Here is a 21702-nt window from a genome sequence, read left to right as displayed (position 1 = left end):
TATTAGACATACAGGTTGGGGCAAAAGTAGATTTACAGATTTTGTATGAAAAAATAATACAATAATCGATAAATAATAATACAAGATTAAACTTTGTTTCGTGTACTCACAGCTGTAAAGCTACTTTTGCCCCACCTTGTATTTTGGCAGGAACGCTGTGTTCTTTGTGTTACAGCCTACTCCTTTAGAAGGGCCTCTTGTTTAAATTGGTATCTTTGCAATCCTGACTTAGTAACTTGGGTGTTTTATTTCTTTGTTTTTTTTTTATCTTCACCTGAAGGCATCTCTTTTCATTGTTTGGAGGGGGGAGAGAGGGGGGAGGGAACAGAGAGAGAGAGAGAGAGAGAGAGATCAATATATTGATCCATTGCCTTCTTATATGCACACCTATGAAGAACAGAACACACAGCCTATAGAAAGAGCTTAATTCTAAAATCTAAGAAGAAACAAGACAATTAAGTCAGTCCAAAAAGGCCTCCTCCAAAGAACATTTTGTTAAAACTATAAAAAATTAATGACAAAGAAAGAATTCTCAAGGCAGCCAGAGAAAATAAGAAAGTAACTTACAAAGAAAATCCCATTGCAAAAAAAACACACAAAAAACCCACAACCTGGGTATGTGCCCTGACCAGAGCACCCGACTTCACCTGACCATTGAACCCAAGACTTTTCAGTCCATGGGACAATACTCTGACCAACTGAGCCACACTGGTCAGGGCCTGGTGCTTTATTTGTTAAAATTATTTTCTTTGAGGTGACAGAGTTCCTCAAATGAAAGAAACCATAGGGATTGAGCTGCTTCAGGATTCTATCCTTAAAAGCTACTGTCACATCATCTGTGATCGATTATATCCTGGCATATTTCCAGGGAAATTACACATTTTATATTTTTCCTGGGTATCACATTGAAATGTATTGGTTTGGGCCCCACTCAGTTTGCATAAACTGTAATTCAAGCAGGGGTTATGCTGACATTTACCTTTGAATTATCTATGGAAGAAATAAAAACATGGTAAAGACTGAAGGGGGTTGTTTAAATGTCTTTAAGGAGTCAAACCTTTAGATATCCAGTGGACAGGCAAATTAGGAAATATTTATTCATTTAAATAAGTCTTTTATGAGGGTAGTTACTTTTCAATACAGGATTAAATTGGAATATTTGTATATCCTTGAAAACAATGTTAAAACTGTTATCTGACTTTTCACTAATTCAGAATGGATTCACCTTCATATAGCTTTAGCTGGTGAGATGTTATTTTCTTGTAGTTTCTTCTCTCCTTGTAATGAGTCGTTTCTAATGCTTACTCTCTAGTCAAGCTTATTTACTCTGGTATTGTCTTTAGACATGCACGTCAGTGGGTCAATGCCTTCTTTATGATGTCTTTGCACTTGAGGATGGTGGTCAAAGTGCCTTTTGGCTCTCTTTCACCAGGCTTAATAATACCAACTCATTTAGACTATCCTTGTAGACACTATTTTCCAGTGCTTTAATTCTTCCTCTCCTTTTTTTTTTTTTTTTTTTGCTGTGGCTTTCCTCTGTATCTTCTCCAATTGCTTTGCAATTGTTGAAGAGGTAACCTGATGAACAGGCCTAAACTAGGGTTTGGCATTGGCTAAATATTCAATAAATTACTTATAAATTAAGAAAAGTGGTTCAGTATAGGGGTAAGTGCACTAGACTAGGAGTCAGAAGATTTCAATTCTGTTCTAGCTGTCATGAGGATTGAACAGAGAGCCACATTTGGACAAATCAACTAAGTGTCTCTAAGCATCAATTTATCTTCTGTAAATCTGTGATAAGCACATCTGCCTTGCCTACCTCCCATAGTGAGGCTTAAATGAGATAAATCTATTCAAAAACACTTTGTTTAGCATGAAAGCACTATACAAACACTATGTGTCAGGAACCTTTCTAAATGCTTTGCATGTATCAACTTATTAAAGTAAAGATATCATTTCCATTTTATAACCAGGAAATGGAGCCACAGAGAATTAAGTAACTTGCCCCAGGTCACACAGCTAGAAACTGACAGAATCCATGCTCTGAAACTGTAACTGTCCAACAAAGCCATTCGTTTTATGGAGTCTGATCGTCAAAAGCAGTCCACAGATATATGCTACTGGGATAGAGGATCTATTCAGTCATGGGTAGATAACTCTGTGAAAGGCAACTTTTTCAAAAGTTAATGTTTAGATTAATCATCGAATTAAGACAGCTGTCCACCAATAAGGAGAACCTCATGAACACAATACAGTAATAGGAATGCTCTATCAGGTCAGGTCAATGGTTCTTTTATTATAGTACACATACATCTTCCAGTAGAAGGCATTTTAATTCTTAGCTTCAGGATCTACAGTTTCTCAATAATCTTTGTGAGCCCTGACAACACTTCAAGATTTCATTGGTTTGTAGCTCTGTCCTGCTGCATGTTAATTCTTGTAGTTGTAAATTTGGAATACTTTCTTTATAGATTAATGGTTGAGAAATATTAAAGACAAATTAGTATCTAATGGAGTCTTTTCTTTTGTGCTGTAGTGTTAAGAGTTGAAAGAGATCAAAAAGAGCTTTCAAAAGAAATTTGGAAGAGTTTGATTTACCCTATAAATGTTTGAACTTTCACAAGGAGAATCAGAACCTATACCATGAAATTGTGAGGTTATGTTTTGTAAAACTATGTTGAAGACCTGCTTATATTTGAAAAAGTGGCCCTGGCTGGTGTGGATCAGTGGATTGAGTGCTGGCCTGCTAATCAGAGGGTCTCAGGTCTGATTCCTAATCAGGGCATATGTTTGGGTTGCAGGCCAGGTGCCTAGTAGGGAGTGTATGAAAGGCAACCACACATTCATGTTTCTCTCCCTCTTTCTTCCTCCCTTCCCCCTCTCTAAAAATAAATAAATAATTAAAAAATAAAAATAAATAAATAAAATCTTTTTAAAAAGAAAAATTGTATCATATGAGGTCTTTTCTTTTTTAATATACAATCGTTATTATATTTCTGAGGTCTTTTTATTATCACCCATTGACTATAGTGTACAATATGAACTTTATGCCAAAATATGATCTATAGAGAATAGGGTTATAGTAGTGTAACAGGCTCTTCTACCTCAAATAGTGGCATTAAGCGTCATTTTGTGGGAGGCTATAGAAATTTTCTTCTGAGAAAATAACCACCCCCAAAGCTGAATAAACCTTTGGAGAATGGGGGCATCTTTTGGGAGGACTGGATACTGATTCAGTTATAAATGTTATCATTCCAACGCATGAACTGTATAGTGAATTATGATAAGCTTGCCAAAATGGTTAGGAACCAATGAGAAAAGTGGTCTCTCTATATCTTAGTAAAAAAAGTTATTTAAAAAATGTTTTCTCTAAAGAAGTATGTTGAATTTGTCAAGGAACATGTATAAAAGACCCATGGACAAGGCTAAAGTAGGTAAGGATTGAGGGTGGGAGGTGGGGATGGGGTGGGGGAAAGTGATGGTGGGAAAATTGAGACAGCTGTACTCAAACAATAATAAAAAATGCAAAAAAGATAATTTGTTTAATGGGAAATCTATTTTTATACGCAAAATTAAACTTTGGTAAATTCATGATGTCATTAGAATAGGTTTGAACAGAGAACCACCATCTCAAATCTTAGAAAAAATGTGTTTTAATAATCATATCATGTGGCTGCAGGTACTATTTCACCCCTTGACGGAAGCACAGCAAAATCACAGTGACAGTTATTGAAAAGTGTTTGTTCAATACTCATCCATCTATCCATTCATCCACCCATCCCTCTATCCAATACCATGGGCCTGGTACTCTCCTGGACACTGGTGATACAAAGAGAACAAGACAAATATGGCCCTCTCCTCAAAATAGGTATGGCCTAGTAGAAATTCCTTAAATGGTAGAGAAAATCATAAGATGACAGGTTTTGACAATTTATTGAAAGAGGTAAAAAATAAGTATAATTAACTCTCTAGCTTTACCTGGATGTTGCTAAAACTTTTCTTTGAACAATTGCTCCCTAAAACATTGTGTAGACAGTATTTGGAGGGATATTGTGAATATGCATATAGAAGAAAGGAAGATAGAAAGTGAGACATGAAAGAAAGAACAGGGTTTTTGAAAAACATTGCTTTAGTTGTCCTGAAAATCATAATAATGATTGTTTTCCATAGCATTTTATGCCTTTTGAAACAATTATACCAACTATGTGGGATAGAGCAAATTTTATTTCCTCAGTTATGTAGATGAGACAGCTGAGACATAGATATTTATGTGCCCAAGATCCCACAGCTATATAGAATTTAGAGATCTGCTCACTGCTTTTTCTATTACATCATGCTGAAAAATCTCAGACTCCAGTATAAGGTCCTATAAAACCCAAAAGATTTAACAAAATGTAAGATATTCAGGAAGCCAAAGTCACTAGACAAAAGAAGGAAAACAAAGTATGGCAACAAGAATGTTCCTCTGCTTTAGGCTATTAAGTAGGTCACCCACTAAAAGGCTATTTTGGTATAAAATTTTAGAGGGCATGTAGTACATATACCAATATCACTGACCTGATTTTTCACTTTCAAGATGTAAGAAAATCAAAGGCAGTTTTTGGAAGGGAGGGGTGGGTCATTTTGATAGCTCAAGAGAATGTTAGTTGGGAAATTTGATTTAGTCAGGCTAGTGCTCTAGATTTCCTGTGAGGTGTGATTCACTAGAGGTGATGCTGTTTTTAAGAATAGGGCAGCTTTGTATCTCTACAGTGCATAGTCAGCAGTTTTTAAAATTTTCTCCCTCCCTCTCTCTCTCCCCTCCTCTCTTTTCCTCTCCTCTCCTTCCCTCCCTTCCCTTCCCTTCATTTTCCTTACCTATTTTTTGGTATTCTCTTTTTATGGACACATATCTGACAAATTGTTAATATTTAATTTGCTATAAAACAGCTCTCCCAGGCAATGGCTGCTCACTATAATTTCAATCTGAAACTGTTTTGCCTCCCAGGTACACCGGGATCAAATTAGAGTGGAAATGTTTCTGTTATAGTTTTGTTTATGGCAGCATAGGCACTTTGTTATTAATGGCAATGAAACTACTAAGGAAAATAATAAACTTTCACCATATTTCAATTTGACTCTTTACTCCAGACTATCCAAACAGAGTGTCCATGTGGCTTAGGGTGAAACATTCCTCCTAATATTTTTTAATCTTAAATTTAAATATCCAAGCTTAATAATGAATACATTTTGCCCATTGAATAATATTTCCCCTTAGTCTAAATCTTCTAAATCTATTTCATTTTCTTCAGATTTTAAAAACCATAAACTTATTTCATATGTCATCTTTAAAAAATGGTCAGTTACATTCTCTCTCTCTCTCTCTCTCTCCCCTCTCATCCCAGAAGAACGTTCTACAAAAATATCCAAAATTTTGAAACTTTGTGAACACTGCCCTGACTCTCTGCAATAATGCCCCTGAGATAAAAACCCTACTTTTCTACCCTGCCTGATTCCTTATCTGTTCCTTGCTGGAATGATGGTATGGGAAAGGAAGGGGACTACTTTGAAGTGTCAGCTCTCTATGAAACAGATGTGGGAGAGCATACTTATCTGATATGTAGCATTAAATTGCAGAGACTTTCAGATTAATCATGGTAATACGATTTTCAACATCTTAGATTTTATTTTCTTCTTCCCTCCCTCCCTCCCTCCCTCCCTCCGTCCCTCCCTCCCTTCCTTCCTTCCTTTCTTCCTTCCTTCCCTGCAGCCCCTGGGGAGGAAAAAAGGATTAGAGAGACTATCAAAAACTGTTGGCACGTTTAGTCTGATTGACTACTGAATTTATTAGCAGAAATGTGAGCTGTCTCAGGCTGATTATTTAACATGTTGGCTGGGGGGTGGAATAAATCTCTAACATACCTGTTCCAAAATCGTGTTAATCCTTTCAACTTCACAGTCAATCAAGTATCGCTTTTCCTGCCTCCTGTCCATTTCTTCAATGATGCGCCTGAATTCTTGGACGTCCTTTATGTTTCCCACAGACCTTGCTGTCACTTGCCAGTTGTTTTGCACTGCTGCTTCCATAATTGCTTGGAGGATGGAAAATCCTGAAAGAATGAAAGACAGCTACAATGATTTTTTTTCTCTTTTAAAAACCTTTCTGTAGGTATTAAAAGTTCCACTGAGTATTTATTCAGTCTATTGGGTCTCTGTGAACCTTATCTCTTGTGGACAGTAGGCTTACTCATAACCTCAGCCTTAACCCTCCAGACAGTCAGCACCTCTATTTTGCGTTAAATGAAAGAAGATTCTGCACCTTGTGGGCACCAGGCTAGGTATTTATCAAGCCTGTATTTTATCAACCACAGCTCAATTATAGTACCTAATTGTTTTTACTGACATGCATTATCAAAATATCTATGGAATAAGTGCCTAGAGCTTCTTACTTATTTGTGGTCACAATATTTCCTACTGTAGTTGAAAGTCATTTCTTTAATCTTCCATATAAACATTCTTCAGAATTAGAGATAGCTTTAGTACAGATAGGATCTTATAATATGGCTGATCCTTACATAGATATGATTATCCAACAAGGTAAATTATATCTTTCAAGTAAAATAACTTTAAAAACCTGACAAAAGTCTATAACAAAAATATACTGATTCTTTGATCACAACATTATGAAAAAGATCAATCGTGTTAAATCTTTCTGAGTTTGTTCATCCTATTTCTCATTAAAATTTTCCAGGGATTCTTGGTTTCTTTTTAGTTAATTTATATCAGATAACTATTCACTAACACCTTGGATCTATGCTGAATGGGAAAGAGAAAAAATTATGATGCTTGAGTTCTTGGTAACCTTTTTGGAATCAGGGTTTGAGAAGTTGTGAAGAACAGTATATCTTAAAGTATGAACCACAGCATAGTACAGGGGTTTCTATGTACTGGTCTTTTGGAGTATTTGTGTCCCTATATTATATGATGCTTCTATTTTTTTGCTTCTGGTATTAATCCATAATCTGAGCATAATTTCATCAAGTGTTCTACCATTTTATTGGGATATGGTCAAAAGCAGCTACCTTTTTCTAATAAATTTAAATGGTTTTCCATTTATATTTAGGTAATGACTAACCAGAGTAGGTGGTGGGGATGAATTGTAAAGTCAAAATAGCCTGCGGCATGGCAATTTGGCCATCAGAGGAATAGAGATGGAGGAAGTTTGTGTTACCCTTTGAACACATTCCAGGTTTGGTGTCGTCTTGGCCTCACCCTGTAGTGTAAGCAGGCTACAGTTGAGAATCTTCTTCACTGTGTCATAGAAAATGGTATTGACATTTGGAGAGCACACTTCAGGGAGATGGCAGTGGTGACTCAGTCAGTCATTATGACTCCTTTGTGAGCTTGGCTTATGCAGGAAGATCACAAATGAGACCCAAGCTCTTGGCAATTTCCAAATGAGCAATTTCAGCACAGGAGCTCAAAATTACAGATCAGGGTAAATTACCATTGCTTTAAATGTTAATTCTTCTCTTTTTAAACCAACCATGCACATTTATTTCTCATATTTACATATTTGTGTGGGTTTTTGATGTGCTCCCTGCTTCAGTAGGAGTTGAGGGCACATAGTGGGCCAAGGCATGGGATTAAGAAATAAGCATAGGAAGAAAGAGATTAAAGTATTTGAAAATCTTTCTAAGCAGTGTACAATAAGGCCTTATTATTTTTAATCCCACTAATTAACAACTTATGAAAACTCATCAAGGACTAAGTTGAATTCTACTTCTGTATTATTTATGAAGAAAGTGTCGGCTGAACAATAATGGCAATGAAATTACATGGGATATCTTTGAAATATTTATATTAAGTTCTTAAAAGGACTCTTTTGAAAAAGGCAAGATTGTTTTGGTCTGTTGATTCAAAACCTATGTTCTTGTGATCTGCACTCATTTTTCCTGTTTCATCATTTTGGGGCCAAAGGGACAAGTTTAATCCTATTTCCATGTGACAGTCCTTCACATTAAAAAAAAATCTGTTAGCACATTCTTCCTTTTCTTCAGGCAAAAAAGGTCCCAATTCTTCAACAATTACTTTAATGACATGACAATAGGTTCCCTCACCGTTCTGTCTTTTGCCTATAGATATTTGTCAAAATTTTATTGATCCTAATAATTCAGATGTGATCTGACCAGTGTGGATGACAATGAGATATTGCTTGTTTTGATATGGGGTGTTATTTTAGCACCCTAGGGTTGCTAATATTTTTCAATAGCTATGTTATATTGTTAATTAATATCAAACTTGGATTCAACTAAAGCATGTCAGTTCTCACTGTAAAACCTTTGCTTTGTAACAACTCACCATCCATGTATCAAGATTCTTCCATTTCACCCTACTTTTATCTCCTTTTCTTTAATTAGTTACCACATTCCAATCCCCACTTCTCCCCTGCCTGCACATTGGCTCAAATCTGGAAGATGGCCTTTCCCATGTATTCAGGTCTCTTCTTGATACCTATTCAAGGCAATTGTACCTGTATATTCCTTTCTCTGGCACCTCCTGCTATCCACAGACCTTTGTAGATGATTCTCTTCCCATATGAAGCTTCCCATACTGACTTCTCATTTATTTCTCCAGAAATGAGATTCAAATTTGAGATTAAAGAATATAAGCAATGGAGAAATTGATTTAAAGAACTGTGTAACAGAAATTTAAAAGTTTGGAATAAAACTGGATAAATTATACTATATACACAAAATGAAGTATTATGCTGCTGTTAAAAAGATAGCTCAATCTCTATATAATAAAAATAAAAATGTCTGCAATATATTATTACATAGAAAAAAAACCAAAATAACATTTATAGCTTACTTGCATTTTATTAAAAAATACATGTTTGTGTAAGTATAGAAAAATTAGAAGGCATTGGCTGGGGTTTAAGGCATAGGATTACCAAGAACTTCTATTTGCACTGTCAGTTTTTAATGTGATGTTTGGCTATTGTATAAGAAGCAGGGATTATTTTCTGTAAGTACAAAAGGAATAAAGGTTAAAAAATACAACTAATGCTATTTTTTCAAAATGTAAGCTTCCAGGAGACATGGGTGGCAGATAAATGCAGCTCTATGTGTTGCCTGCTGCCACAAATGAGAAGCCTCTTAATAAACACTGATTTTATAGATCTTTTTATGCTTGTTCCTTATACCATCTGAATGTATTACCTATTCAAAATCACATTGCTTTCTTAATTATCTTGGGTTTGGGGCCTCCTGAGCCATGAGAATTGCTCAAATTTCTGAGCAAGCCACAACTGTGGTTTAACACTGCAATACCTTCTACTATGCAGGGTTTCTCTGTGTCTGCTTGAGCATGTGGCTGTGTACCTGAGAAGCCTGGAGGAAGTGGTCACCTCAATTCAGTATATATTAGTGAAAAAGTAAAAAAACCCTTTTATTTGTTTTTGTACCCAATTTATTATACTTTGTTCCCTGTTGAAGCTGACCAAAGAGAGTAAATAAGAGTTTGAGGGAGAAAAACAGAAAGAAAAGTTTGTCTTTGGAGGCAGAAGAAAGCAGGCATTGGTGTTATAGGAGGTGCAGTGCATAACACCTCCTATATTTTTGGCTTTGGAAAAATAAGCTTGTTGTTTTGGCAGCTTCAGAATTTTCCTCTACTCTGAGTGAACTTTAACAAACTCAGCTTTGTAGTACTGAAAGTTACTTTTATTTGACCAACAAATTTTCTCATCCTGATTCCAGACCACTGGTACCATTAACCTTTTACTTCCTTGTTTTAAAGAATGGGAGTTACTACATAGGTAACTGAGTGAATACTAGATTGTCATCTGCATTCAACAAAGATAACATAAGAGCATGACAGTAGGGAGTGGCAAGGTGAATATGGATGAAGAACTGGGCTGCAGCTATGACAAATTAAATCCTACTGGACTAGTTGTTAGGCTACTCTTGTTAATCAAGCAGGCCATCTGGGTAAAGGCTAGTATAAGGATTCTACGCTGTACAACCCGAGCCCCTATTCAGCACCAAAAGACATTCCTCCAGCTTCTGGGAAAGTTGTTAGCTGAAGAGAGCTGCCTAGCTTAAGGTTATACTTCCTTCTGTGGGAAACCTGTATTCAATGTCTGGTTATATGGAGAGTAAAGGCACAACCCCTTGACTCCAAACGGGATAACTCTAACCCAGCTTCAGAGCCCCCCGAAGGGTAGGTTGTGGTCTTGTTATAACTGCATCACAGCCATCTTTTCTTTCTGCCTAAACCTGCTTTCTTCTTTTTCTCCAACAAGTATCAATAATGAGAGTACTACCCCCCAATAAACTTTGCATGCAAATCTCCATCTCAGAATCTTCTCTCAGGGGATTCAATCTGTGACTATTAGGTTGACATCATGACAGGTATGGCAACAGATACAAAAAGATCTCACATCTACAACTCTCAAAACCAGTTTCACAGGGAAAAAGAAGGCCAGGATTTTGTTCAATGTACAAATAAAATAAAAACTGCTTCATGTTGAGAAAATTTGGTATTTGATCTAAAAACACAGAAGACTAAGGAATGGATTATTGACACATGGAAGTTAGTAATGAAGACACCCTAGGAAATATAATTGAAGATAATTTTCTTCATTCTGCCTTGTATTTCCATAAGGCTGATGAGACAAATACTGAATTGCCACCTGGGAAAGACAAACTTGCCTCTCTAGAACATTTCCAGAGGGTCAGCAGTCCCTTTTGAGGCTTTATGGAAAATCCCCTGAGAATCCCAGGCAGGCACAGAATGCTATACATGTCAACACTCACAAGAAGCCCATTTGTCAATATGAGAGATCCCCATCTTTTGGGGACTGCTAGAACCCAAGTCAGAAGTACAGATGGTGTGGCTCTAAGAGATCTGATATAGGATCATGAGTAACAATAGGTGGTGCTAACCCTGCTGGAAGGTGCAGTTTGAAAAAGAGAGGCTCAAACTCACCCATGAAAATTCTTGTGGTCTATACTTTCCAGTCATAGAATCACACAGCATTACAGGCTAGAAGGACTCTTAACAAATGATTCAGAATAATATGATACAATTTTTAAAGCCCTGGAACTGTTTTTTCAATTGAAATTTTTATGGAAGACTGATCTATGAGATAGATAAAAGTGCAACTTGCTCTGGTTTGAGGGTAGGTGGGAAGTGACTTGCCCAAGGTCATACAGTTAGTTTAGAGTTAGATGTAAGACTAAGGAAGCAGGGCTGGGACTAAGGTGAGGCAAGAGAAGCACTAGGGTACAAAATTTTTTTGTTTATCTTTTTTTCCAACTGTATTGAGATATAATTGACACAAAAAATTGAATATATTTAAGGTGTACATCTTGATGTTTTGATGTATGGATAGATTGTGAAATGATCAACACAATGAAGTTAATGAATATATCCATCACCTCACATACTTACCATTTTATTTGTTTTTGTGGTGAAAACACTTAATATTTACCCTTTTGGCAAATTTCAAGTATACAATACATTATTGTACAAATTTCAAGTATACAATACATTATTGTACAGTGGTCACCATGCTGTACATTAGATCTGCAGAATGCCTTCACTTTGCATGACTGAAACTTTGTACCCTTTAACCAAAATCTCCCCACTTCCACCACCCTCTCAAGAAGGTACTTTCTGAGTATTGTGCAATTATATAGCCTCACTTGCCTCACCCAAGTCCCCACCTTGGAAGCAAATCTCTTTACTTCCAGTTTAGTGCTCTTTCAAGAGCTTTGTGCTGTCCAGCTTACTTTACAAGTTTCATTTCAAGCTGTCCCTTGGCAGTGTTATAAAGTGGGCAGAGCTTGTCTTTTTGTGTGTCTTTTCATCTTCTTGATACTACATAGGATCGTGATGTTTCCTATCTACTCAGTACCCCAACTATACCCGCCATCACCACTTCCTTCTTTTTCTTTCCTCCTTCCGCACATCAACACTTCCCTGTCCTACGTTCTATTCTCTCTCAGTCTGTCATCTTCCAGGTGCCAGCATAATGGCTAATGGCTTAATTATTACTCTTTCAGCTAACATAGTTGCATTTTATCAGTGGTCTTAATACAAGCGAGTTTGGAAGGAAAGGAAAAGAGGATGTTGAGAATTGTTTTAGGGTCTTTCCATCTCATGGGCTCATTCAGATGATGAATGTGGAAGTTGATGATGTGCTTTATAATCCATAGGTTATGACATTTAACAAATGAACAGCTGGTAGCTTGTGGGTGTCTCAGGGGGCAGTGTAAAACAGGTCCTCACAGGGAAATTAGTGTCCATCCTGTTTATGTTACTTGACTGAACTCAGATAAAAAAAGCATTACTCTATTTTTCTGCATTTTCACTTACCTCTGTAGTTCTCAACTCTGATTGTACATTGTAATCACCCTGGGGAACTTTAAAAAATTAATGTTCAAGCCTCACCCCCGAAGAATTAGATCAGAATCACTGGAAGTGATTTCTGGGCTTTGTTTTATCTTCAACTCCTTGGGTGATTATCATATATAATCAGGGTTGAGAACCCCCGACCTATTCTAATGGCTACCCAATACAAATAAGGCATATAGAAGCAGGTCGGTTTTCTTGGGTGTCCTTCATGGTTGGCACAAAGATTCTGGGTGAGAAAAGTGTGATTCAAGAAAGGTTATAAACCATCTGGAAATAAGCAAACAAAAGCACAGAGGCAAGTGGGGAAGGTACAGGCCAGAGTTACAAATTGATTCTTTTGGGGTAGATGAGGAATCTGGGAACATTGATTTTGTGGGAAGCAGACCCTAATGTACTCAAAGCACTTTACAAATGGCTCTTCCTCTGAGATAGCACCTGTGTTTTTCTTTTTAAGTATAAATTAATATGTGGTCATTTATTAGATATTTGAGAAGACACAAAAAGTATAAAAAACATAAAAGCATAGGTAACTATTTTTCTGGATAATGACTGTTAACATTCAATGTATTTATTTCCATTTTATTTTATATAAATATACTACATATGTTTTATTCCAATAAAATGGATTGTACTATTTGTGTCCTGTCTTTAAAATTCTAGCATTATATCTTGAATATTTTCTTAGGTTATTAAAAATTTTCAAGCATGATATTAATGCATATATAATATTACATGGCTATAATTTATACAACCATTACTAAATGAACATATTAATTATTTCTGATTTCTTCCTATTGTGAATGATGCTGTGATAGTAAAACTCATACAGTATCTCTAATTATTTCTGTAGGATAAATGTCTGGACATATAAATATCACCCAAACATTTATAGACATTTTAAAGGCTTTTGATATATATTGCCAAATTGTCCTCTGGAAAGGTTGTACAACTTTATGTTCCCATCAGCAGAATAAAAGAGTACTTGTCTCTCTACCCACTTGTTAGCATTAAATAATATATTTGCCCATTTGACAAGAGAAGAGAAAAAATATTTTTATTAGCCTTTTTTGATTATTAGAAAAGTTAGTGACTTTTTTTTATTTTTGTGTCCATGTTCAGTCCTTATTTTGTGAATTCCATTTGTTTCCTTTGTCCACACTTTTATCATGATAGAGCCTTTATATATCAATGATATTGTGTCTGTAATATCTGTCACATATTTTAATTCAGTTTAATTGATATTTAAGTGTTTGTGACACATTTTGATGAACAGAAGTTAAACATTTTATGAAATTAATATTCTTGTTCATCAAAAAATCATGAGAATTAGAAGGCAAATGAAAATTTCTCTTCTGCACTTATTCTAGTGCTTACCTGGGCTTTAAACCCAAACCTTATGTGAACCACTCTCTCCATTTCTCACTTCTTTGGTCTCTATGGGATTTCAGATAAATTTCTCTTGTATATTGTGACAAAGTAAGTGAGCGGGGGAAGCTGCATATGAAATGTGAAGGTGGTTTCTGAAAGAAATGAAGAGCAGAAAAATAGAGGCAGAGGAAAAAGAAAGATGATAAGCCCCATTCAGCTATTTGATGTTATATTTTGTAATATCTAAGAAACCTGATATTCAAAAATCTGAACTCAAATCCAGTACTTTAGTATATGGGTACTTATGTTACAAAGTATATACTTTTCTTTAAAGAAGAATTTAATGGAAAGACTCCCATAACATATTTGAATCCACATTTTGTTGGCTTATTGTTTGTTTTACTTTAACTTGATTTAAACACATTTGGTTTCCACCAAAATTAATATAGTGATCATCTACATTTGAGTTGCTAATTAAGAAACGTTCTGTGTATGAGGAGTTTGAGATGGGAAGGTCAAAAATTCTTGTGTGCTTGTATATGGATGTCTGTCTGGATTTTATGGAGCAGGATAAAAACTAATATTCACTCACACTCAGCCCAATTTACCCTGAGCATATCTAATATTTCCCGAAGGCCTTTATTACTCATACTTGTTTTTGCTAAGTCTCCCTTTAATTAGGAGCAGACCCTCTGCAAATCTTCTCTTCTCTATACCACCATTATTAAGATGAGACCTTAGTTAATTTGTGAAGTCAGTGAACAGAAGGCCATACCTCTGGTGTCCTGGTTCTGTGTCCTTTCTGCTCCTCCACTACAAATTCTTCCTCACTGTAAATCAAACCTTGTACTTATACTAAACTGTTTATGATGGTATATTGTTTCAACTGTGACTCCCTCTGTCCCTTAAAGGGACAAACTCTAATAGAGAAACTGGAGATAACAGTAAGTGGAAGAGTATTGTTTGGCAACTTGAAGTATTCCTGTTACCCAAATATCCCACTTGAGGAGGCAACTACTGACTACTCATCAAGTTTAAAATTGGCTCTGAAGCTGGCCTTCCCATTTTTCTCTTTCATCCTGTTCTTTATTATGAACTTTATCTCCCTGCTAGTGAATCACACAGCTCCATTCTCCTCACCATAAGTTGAGGAAGTATGCCCAAATAGATATGTCAGTTTTGTTGAGTGAAAGTAATCTTGCATTATCAGCTGAAAGGAAATTTAGAAGGCTATCTGGAGTAGATTTGCTTAATGTCTGGGAAAAGCAGAATAGGCAAGCTTTCTGATCCTCAACTATATAAAGTTTGATATAAAAAAATGAAAACAACTGAAAGCAACTGGAGTTTAGATTAAGGGGGATACTACAGTGCATGTGCATAAATCCTTTGTGTCTCTCTTTGTTATCTACATAATTATTCTGGTATGGACTACATAAAATCAAACTTCAGGGTGTTCCAGTCATCTCAAAGTTGCTTTGTGGACTGATGCCCACTTAACAGATGTCATGTGATGATTAATCAAGCCTATTAATTGGGTTTCTTGTATAACTTCCTCACTTAGCTTTTAATCTTAAAATCAGTAATTCCCAACACTGATCACAGGACTGAGTCTCCTAGCCAAGCAAGTGGTGAGTGGCTTGGGTGTTAGCAGGCACTTTATGGGCACCTGTGCGGGGGGGAGGGGAAGAGAGCTGACTATAGATTTCAACCAAAGAAAGAACATACTAGCCAGTTCTGGTTGTGGGGGCTGGGGAAAGGCTTTATGCATGATTTTAAAAAGATACCACTTAAAAGTTAGAGGAAGAAGGGATACATATCAGCCATAGTATGTCTTCTTCTCTGGTTCAGCTTATTTCAAATAGAACCCAATGGGCACAGTTAAGAAGATGACCTTTCACCTTGCTACCCCTCCTTCAGAAGGGGATGAACTTTGATTCGGTTCCCAGAAGTGGGTATATTTTGCATTGAACATCCACGTCCTGGGCTTTGCTTTGTACACAGCAGTTTACATTGTACCTTGTGCCTATGGAGTAGTAAAATGAATTGGCCAAGGTAGAACTTGAGCTCAGAAAATATTTGCTTGTGTTCCATTAAGCTAAAGGATTTTCTTTAGAAAAGTGACTTCTCTGAAAACATTCTTTAGCATTCTCCATTTTGAGAAAGCAAGGTCAAGTCAAACTTCTTAACATTTCTGAGCTTTGGGGGTGAAGTATGTGTAATGGCTACCAGCAAAGAGAAAAGGGGGTGGAAAGTGAGGGTGAGTTTATGTCAAAGATGAAAAAGGTCTTGATCTGATTGCAAAGGACTGTAACTTTCTCTGCTTGCCAGAATGCTGACACTTTTTGATTCTGATACTGTTGGAAAGCTGTCAAAGGTAATATTAAGTGTAACCTTTTGCCTAGAAGATACAGGGTGGTCAAAGATATGGTCTTGAGGGAAACAGAGAACACACTTTTCCCTTGAGGAAACAAAGTTCTCTTCACTTAATTCTGTGGTCTAAAAACTGCTTGGGAAACAAAGCAGAATGTGCAGAACTTACAAGGTAAATAAGAATTTTCACGTGCCCCCATACTAAAAAAAAAGAAACACAAACATGAAAACACCATCAAAATCAACACACTTTGATTAGTTGTTTTCTTTCAATTGAGTTTTTCCAATAAGGACATGAGAATGGATTCAGGAGTATGAAAGAGGGTTAGAGGCTAATGTTTTACCTTGTTCAGGCTTTGAGCTCCAGGAAGAGTGGCTAAACCTTACCTGAGTTGCAAGGAAATTAGATTGTTTGAGGTGACCAGAGTTCTAGTGTGTATCATGGAATTCTCAAATATGAGAGCCAAAATTTAATGATGGTTTCAATCTCTTCATTATACAAATGGCAAACTGAAGTCCAGAGAGAGAAAATGGTTTGCCCAGTGGTAGGTCCCAACCTGATCATGACCACAACCCTTTTCTTGTATTAACTTTTGATATGAATGAAAAATGACATTTCTATTGTGATTTATGAATAAAGATCCATTTTGGCATTGAGTAAAAGTTAAAATCCAACAGGAAATCTTTTTTTGGCATTTTTTATTGATGTTCGAATACAGTTGTCTCCATTTTCCCACTGCTGCTCTCCCCTGTCCTACCCATGCCCACTTCCTACCCTCAATTCCGCCCCCCCCGGGCTCCATCCAGGGTCCCTCATACATGTTCATTCATGTCCCTTTCCTTTCTTTCCCACATTTCCAACAGGAAATCTTGATGAATACCCCTTGTAGCTTTGCCTTCAAGACTTCTGTGATTTCTTTGAATACTTTTGCATGGAGAGCCAGCTATTCCACAAACAATTTTGTGTATTAGAGCATATCTTCTTTTCCTCAAATCTAGCTACAACTCCTGTTTGGTATTGGGGTTCATTCTAAAGTACACAAACTTTGAAGCCCATGTCTTGGCTCATTCTGCCTAATCACACAGTCCTTGTTTGGGGCACAGCCTGCACTAGCATCTCTAATCTCTAGTGATTTACCTTGGCTGCCCTCCACAGGTGGAAAAGCCTCACCCCATCCCCCAAACCTCTCATTTCTTAAGGCTCAGTTTCAAACAAATGTCACCAAACAGATTGCACCAGTTGAGATGGTGGGAAATGAAGTTTCCAAGCTCTCACACATATTCTCAGCCTGAGAATTTTAGCCTACAGAAGGTGACTACTATCTCTCAGGAGTTATGGTTGTATGCCCCCTTTGAACCATTGTTGAAATAAGATTCTTCATTTGTATTGTCATGTATAAATTTTTCATCCCTTGGATTTTAAATTGAACTGCTTTTCCTTTCACTGTCAAGTTTGGGATAGGAGTATAAACTGATACTTATTGAATGCTTCTTTGGGCTGCACATTATGCTAAGTATTCAGATACATTATCACATTTAATTCTCCCAACAGTCCTAACCATATGTAGTTATTCCCAATTAACAAATGCGGAAATAAAGCCCCACAGAGGGACATGTTTATGAATAAAGGCACATAAGTAGTATATTTTGAAGCTGGGATCTACACCCAGGTCTGGCTTTTAAGCTCATACTCTTCTTTGTCCTCATCACTGGCTAAAATTACTCTGGTATGTGCAGTTGCCCAGGAAAGATGGCATTGTATATTTTTCTATGTGTCTCTCAATGATAGGGAAGGATCTAGAACACAGTGTTGTTTCACTACCTGATAACACCCCAGGATTTTTCAGGCCCACTAGGATGCATTTTGTGCAATCAACTATAAGTGAATGCTTGATAGAAACATAGTCAGGGTTTTCTGGATAATGGCATATCTCTCATCAATCAATTAATCACTATCTACGGAGTTGAGCTGGAATTACAAGACTGGGCAAGTTTTATCATTGTTTGTGTCCTTATGTATTTCTCACATTGTCTCAGATGCCTCCTGACTCCAAAGCAGCTGTTTTTTTTCTTCTGAATTCTCTAATTCTGTCAAATTTCCTAGTTATCAAATCTGAACTTTGTCTTTGACTCTTCCATTGCTTTAAGCAAACAGGAAGTCAAATTAATCCACCATTTCTGTGTCTTTCTCTTTCTTTGCATTCCCATTACTATCAGCTATTTTAAATTTATTATTGGTATTTGCTTGGGCTACTGCACCAGTCCTTTCCCTTCCATCCCAGCTTCTCACAAACACCATGTTTAGCTTTGTCACTCTTTTGCTTATGTAATAGTCATGTTCATTCTTCAAAAAAGTTTTTTATTTGTCCATAGGATAAAATTCAAAAGAGGTATTATAAATGTTTCAAATTGCTTAGAACCTAGGATTTACCTTTGAGGAAAGTCTTGAGGGGCTTATTAAACTAGGTAAGCTTATGGTTGGTTGTCCCTTTCCAATTCTGGAACTCGGTTTCTTCAATATTCTATTTTGAGGGGTCCCTTAAGGATTGTATAAATAGGTACTGTCAGATAGGGTTTGGAGGGTGTATCAAGTACATTCTATTCATATAATGGACAAGTGGAGGCCAGGGCTTAAAGAAAAAGCAGGATAACATGAAAGAGGAAAAGATAGAGAAAACATCTTTCTAAAAATTTTTGCTCACCCTTATTGTTCATAATTAGTGTTTCACTTGGAAATTGACACTTTGTCTACATGTATGGGCATAAGCAGAAAGATTTAGACAAGGCCAGCCCCATCATTTGGCCCAGCCTCCTTTACCACTAATGGTACAGATTACAAAGAAGGCTAGTAGGCAAAGATGAAGAAAAAAGCCTAGATCCATGGACTAGAAGGAAGCTAATTGGCCCTGGCAGCCATCAAAGTCATGGCCTTAGCTTAATTCAACCAGAGGATGTACCCAACTGAGCTAACTAGTTGTAAAGTACAAGCAACCATATGGCTATGGCTGAATTGAAGAGTGCTTCACCAATCTAGAATCTGGAAGGTTTACGGAGTGAGAACCCTGAGTCACTTAGAGTTAAAATGACTACTATAGGCATGGACTACTGGGAAACTATACTGGCTAGGAATTTATTTGAATAAAATGAATCTAATTAGGATGATGTAGCTAGTCATCATAATGATTGGGTTAGTGTAGGGACTAGCCAACCATGCCCAAAAAGCTTCTGTGCTCATTCATGCAAAACATTTAGTGACAGAACTTAAAATGGCTAAGTCAGTTCTTCTTAGTTAAAAATATGATCTCCCTGGCCAATGTGCTATGTCTTATGTATCATTTTGAAGGAAAGGTGGAGTTGTAGGATCCTGGGCAGATGGAAGTATTTATTAAACTCTCCAGGAAAATTAAGTAAACAATTTAGGATGACAGGGGCAGTGGACAAGAAGGAAACAATGACAAATATTTCTTTAGTTTGGAGACCTCACTAAAGAAATGAGTCTGTTCAGCAATATTTGTTTCCATGCAGCCCCTGGGAAGTGTAGGTGTGGGACTATTATGAATTCCTAAATAGGTCTACTTTTAAAACCATCTTAAATTAGCCAATGCATTTTAAAACACTGTTTTACAACCCCCCCCAGGTCATAAAACATGTTTATATTTTGGATCAAAACCACATAATCATAATGGTCTGGAATCTTCTAGGGAAACCTTCCCATCTACAATGTTTAGCTCTGCAAATATTAATGCCACAGCGCATCCTCTAAACCAAATATAACTCTTCTGTAAGGTTTATTTTGAGCAAAGAAAACAATCAACAGCAATGTTAAAGAGAAAAGTTTCAGGAATTATCGTAGGAGGGAAACAAGACAGCGAATTTCTCCAGCAAATTTATGCTTTTAACAACCCCAGACATTATACACTTTGTACTACAGAAGGGAAAAGGCATACTTTGACCAACACAGCTCTGATGTGCTAATGACATCTGGGGCCTCCTTAAGGGGTACATTGCTCTCTACTGAGGAGATAAGATAGTGAAAAAGGCATAATTTTTTTATAACCTTAAAGCTATGGCAACTGCCCAGCTTAGCTGGCCCCACTTGAATAGAAGATTGCTTTTTTTTTTTTTTTTTCGAGCATGAAATAAATGGATTGTGCCTTGGACGATGTAGCTGCTTTCGTTGTCTTAACCACCAATGCATATCACAGCATGAGTGATGTGGCAGCAGCAGCCATCCTGAGCCACTGTGAAAGTGGATTCGATGAATGGAGTGGCTGGACTCAAAATGAGTTTGGCCTGCATGATTGGCTTCAGGAAGCATAGCAAGTGCCCAGGAAGGCTTATTCAAGTAACCCAGATTCCAAGAAAGATAGTCTATGCCAAGGTCCACATTTGCCATACCCTCTCCACAGCTCTGGTTACACTAAAGAATTGTTTTAGCTCCCGTATAAAAGGATACTATTGTGAATTGCTAAGAAGAGAAGTTGATGTGTCACAATTTCTCATTATGAGCAGTGCAGCTGTATTTAACTCATTCAGAAAGATGTAGTTGTTTTGCTGCTTTAAGTGTGGTCCCTGGATTAATTTATCAATTATAGAAGAAGATCCTGCAGATGCTGTACCAGATACTTTTGCTACTTAAAGTATGGTCCATGAACCAGTGACATTAGTATTACCAATGCTGCTTATTAGAAATGCAGACTGTCAGGTTCTACCTCAGACTTAAATGAACCCCCCCCCCCCCCCCCGCATTTAAACAAGCTCTCCAGGCAATTCATAGTACTTTAGAATTTAGGAAGCACTAGTTTGGTCATTACAATACATATACTGAGAACCACTTAACACAGTTTGTCTGGTTAACACAGTGGGTAATTCAGAAGGGAGGAAAGACCAGGCTTCCATAGATGGATAGGAAGTGATCAGTGTAAGGCTAGGAAGGAACTTTACACTGGGGATGAGTAGACAAAATGGAGAGTGACTCAATTGCTCAACCTAGGCCCAGGACAAGCCTCTAGACAACATGTTGAGCTATTTATGCTGGTGGTTCTACAACATACTGAGTAGCAAGTCAGGGTGTTAAGCTACTGGGGATATTCCGAGGCTTCAGTCAAGACAGACTCATGAAAAATTCTAACATTACCAAGCTGGAAGAAACTCTTTAGTATTCAGTCAAAATGGGCAGCCTAACCATATATATTACTCTGTTGTATTGCCTTTCCCATAAGCCATAGAGGTTCATAAGGAACTGTAGCCAAACAACACGTGTCAAAGAAACTATAGAGCATAGTGGCTCCCCATACAGGTATGTAGGGCTGCATGTAGGGAAGAACTTGGACTGGATCCTGTAGTAAGGAGGAACTAAAAATCCAAATGACTGTACCCAGTCCTGTCTGCCTAAGCAGAATGGAGACTGTAGATAGCTGATGGGAAACTCTGAAATCTGCTCAGATAGGAACAATGGGGAGTTAAAACTATAAGAGGAAGAACTGCAGTATTGTTACCCCTCAGTTCTATCTCTGTCCTACATGAAATTCTACTATTTGATTCCAGTTTTTGAAATGCTCTATA

The 21702-nt window shown here is 37.0% G+C and overlaps 1 protein-coding gene across 3 annotated transcripts in view; it reads right to left on the bottom strand.

Moving 5' to 3' along the window:
• Positions 1 to 21702, bottom strand: part of GRIA3 (glutamate ionotropic receptor AMPA type subunit 3) — a 394073-nt gene that overhangs the window by 192409 nt on the left and 179962 nt on the right. For all 3 annotated transcript variants that reach the window (XR_004901045.1, XM_028522764.2, XM_028522765.2), the window contains exon 4: positions 5902 to 6089. Coding sequence is in view for 2 of the 3 variants with exons in the window: in XM_028522764.2 (XP_028378565.1) it covers positions 5902 to 6089 (188 nt within the window). In the remaining variant the exon portion in view is untranslated. The remainder of the gene's footprint in view (positions 1 to 5901; positions 6090 to 21702) is intronic.

The sequence above is a fragment of the Phyllostomus discolor genome, chromosome X, assembly GCF_004126475.2.
Source record: "Phyllostomus discolor isolate MPI-MPIP mPhyDis1 chromosome X, mPhyDis1.pri.v3, whole genome shotgun sequence".
NCBI lineage: Eukaryota > Metazoa > Chordata > Mammalia > Chiroptera > Phyllostomidae > Phyllostomus > Phyllostomus discolor.
The sequence above is the reverse complement of the archived record's forward strand: the minus strand, read 5'-3'. Positions and strand labels throughout refer to the sequence as shown.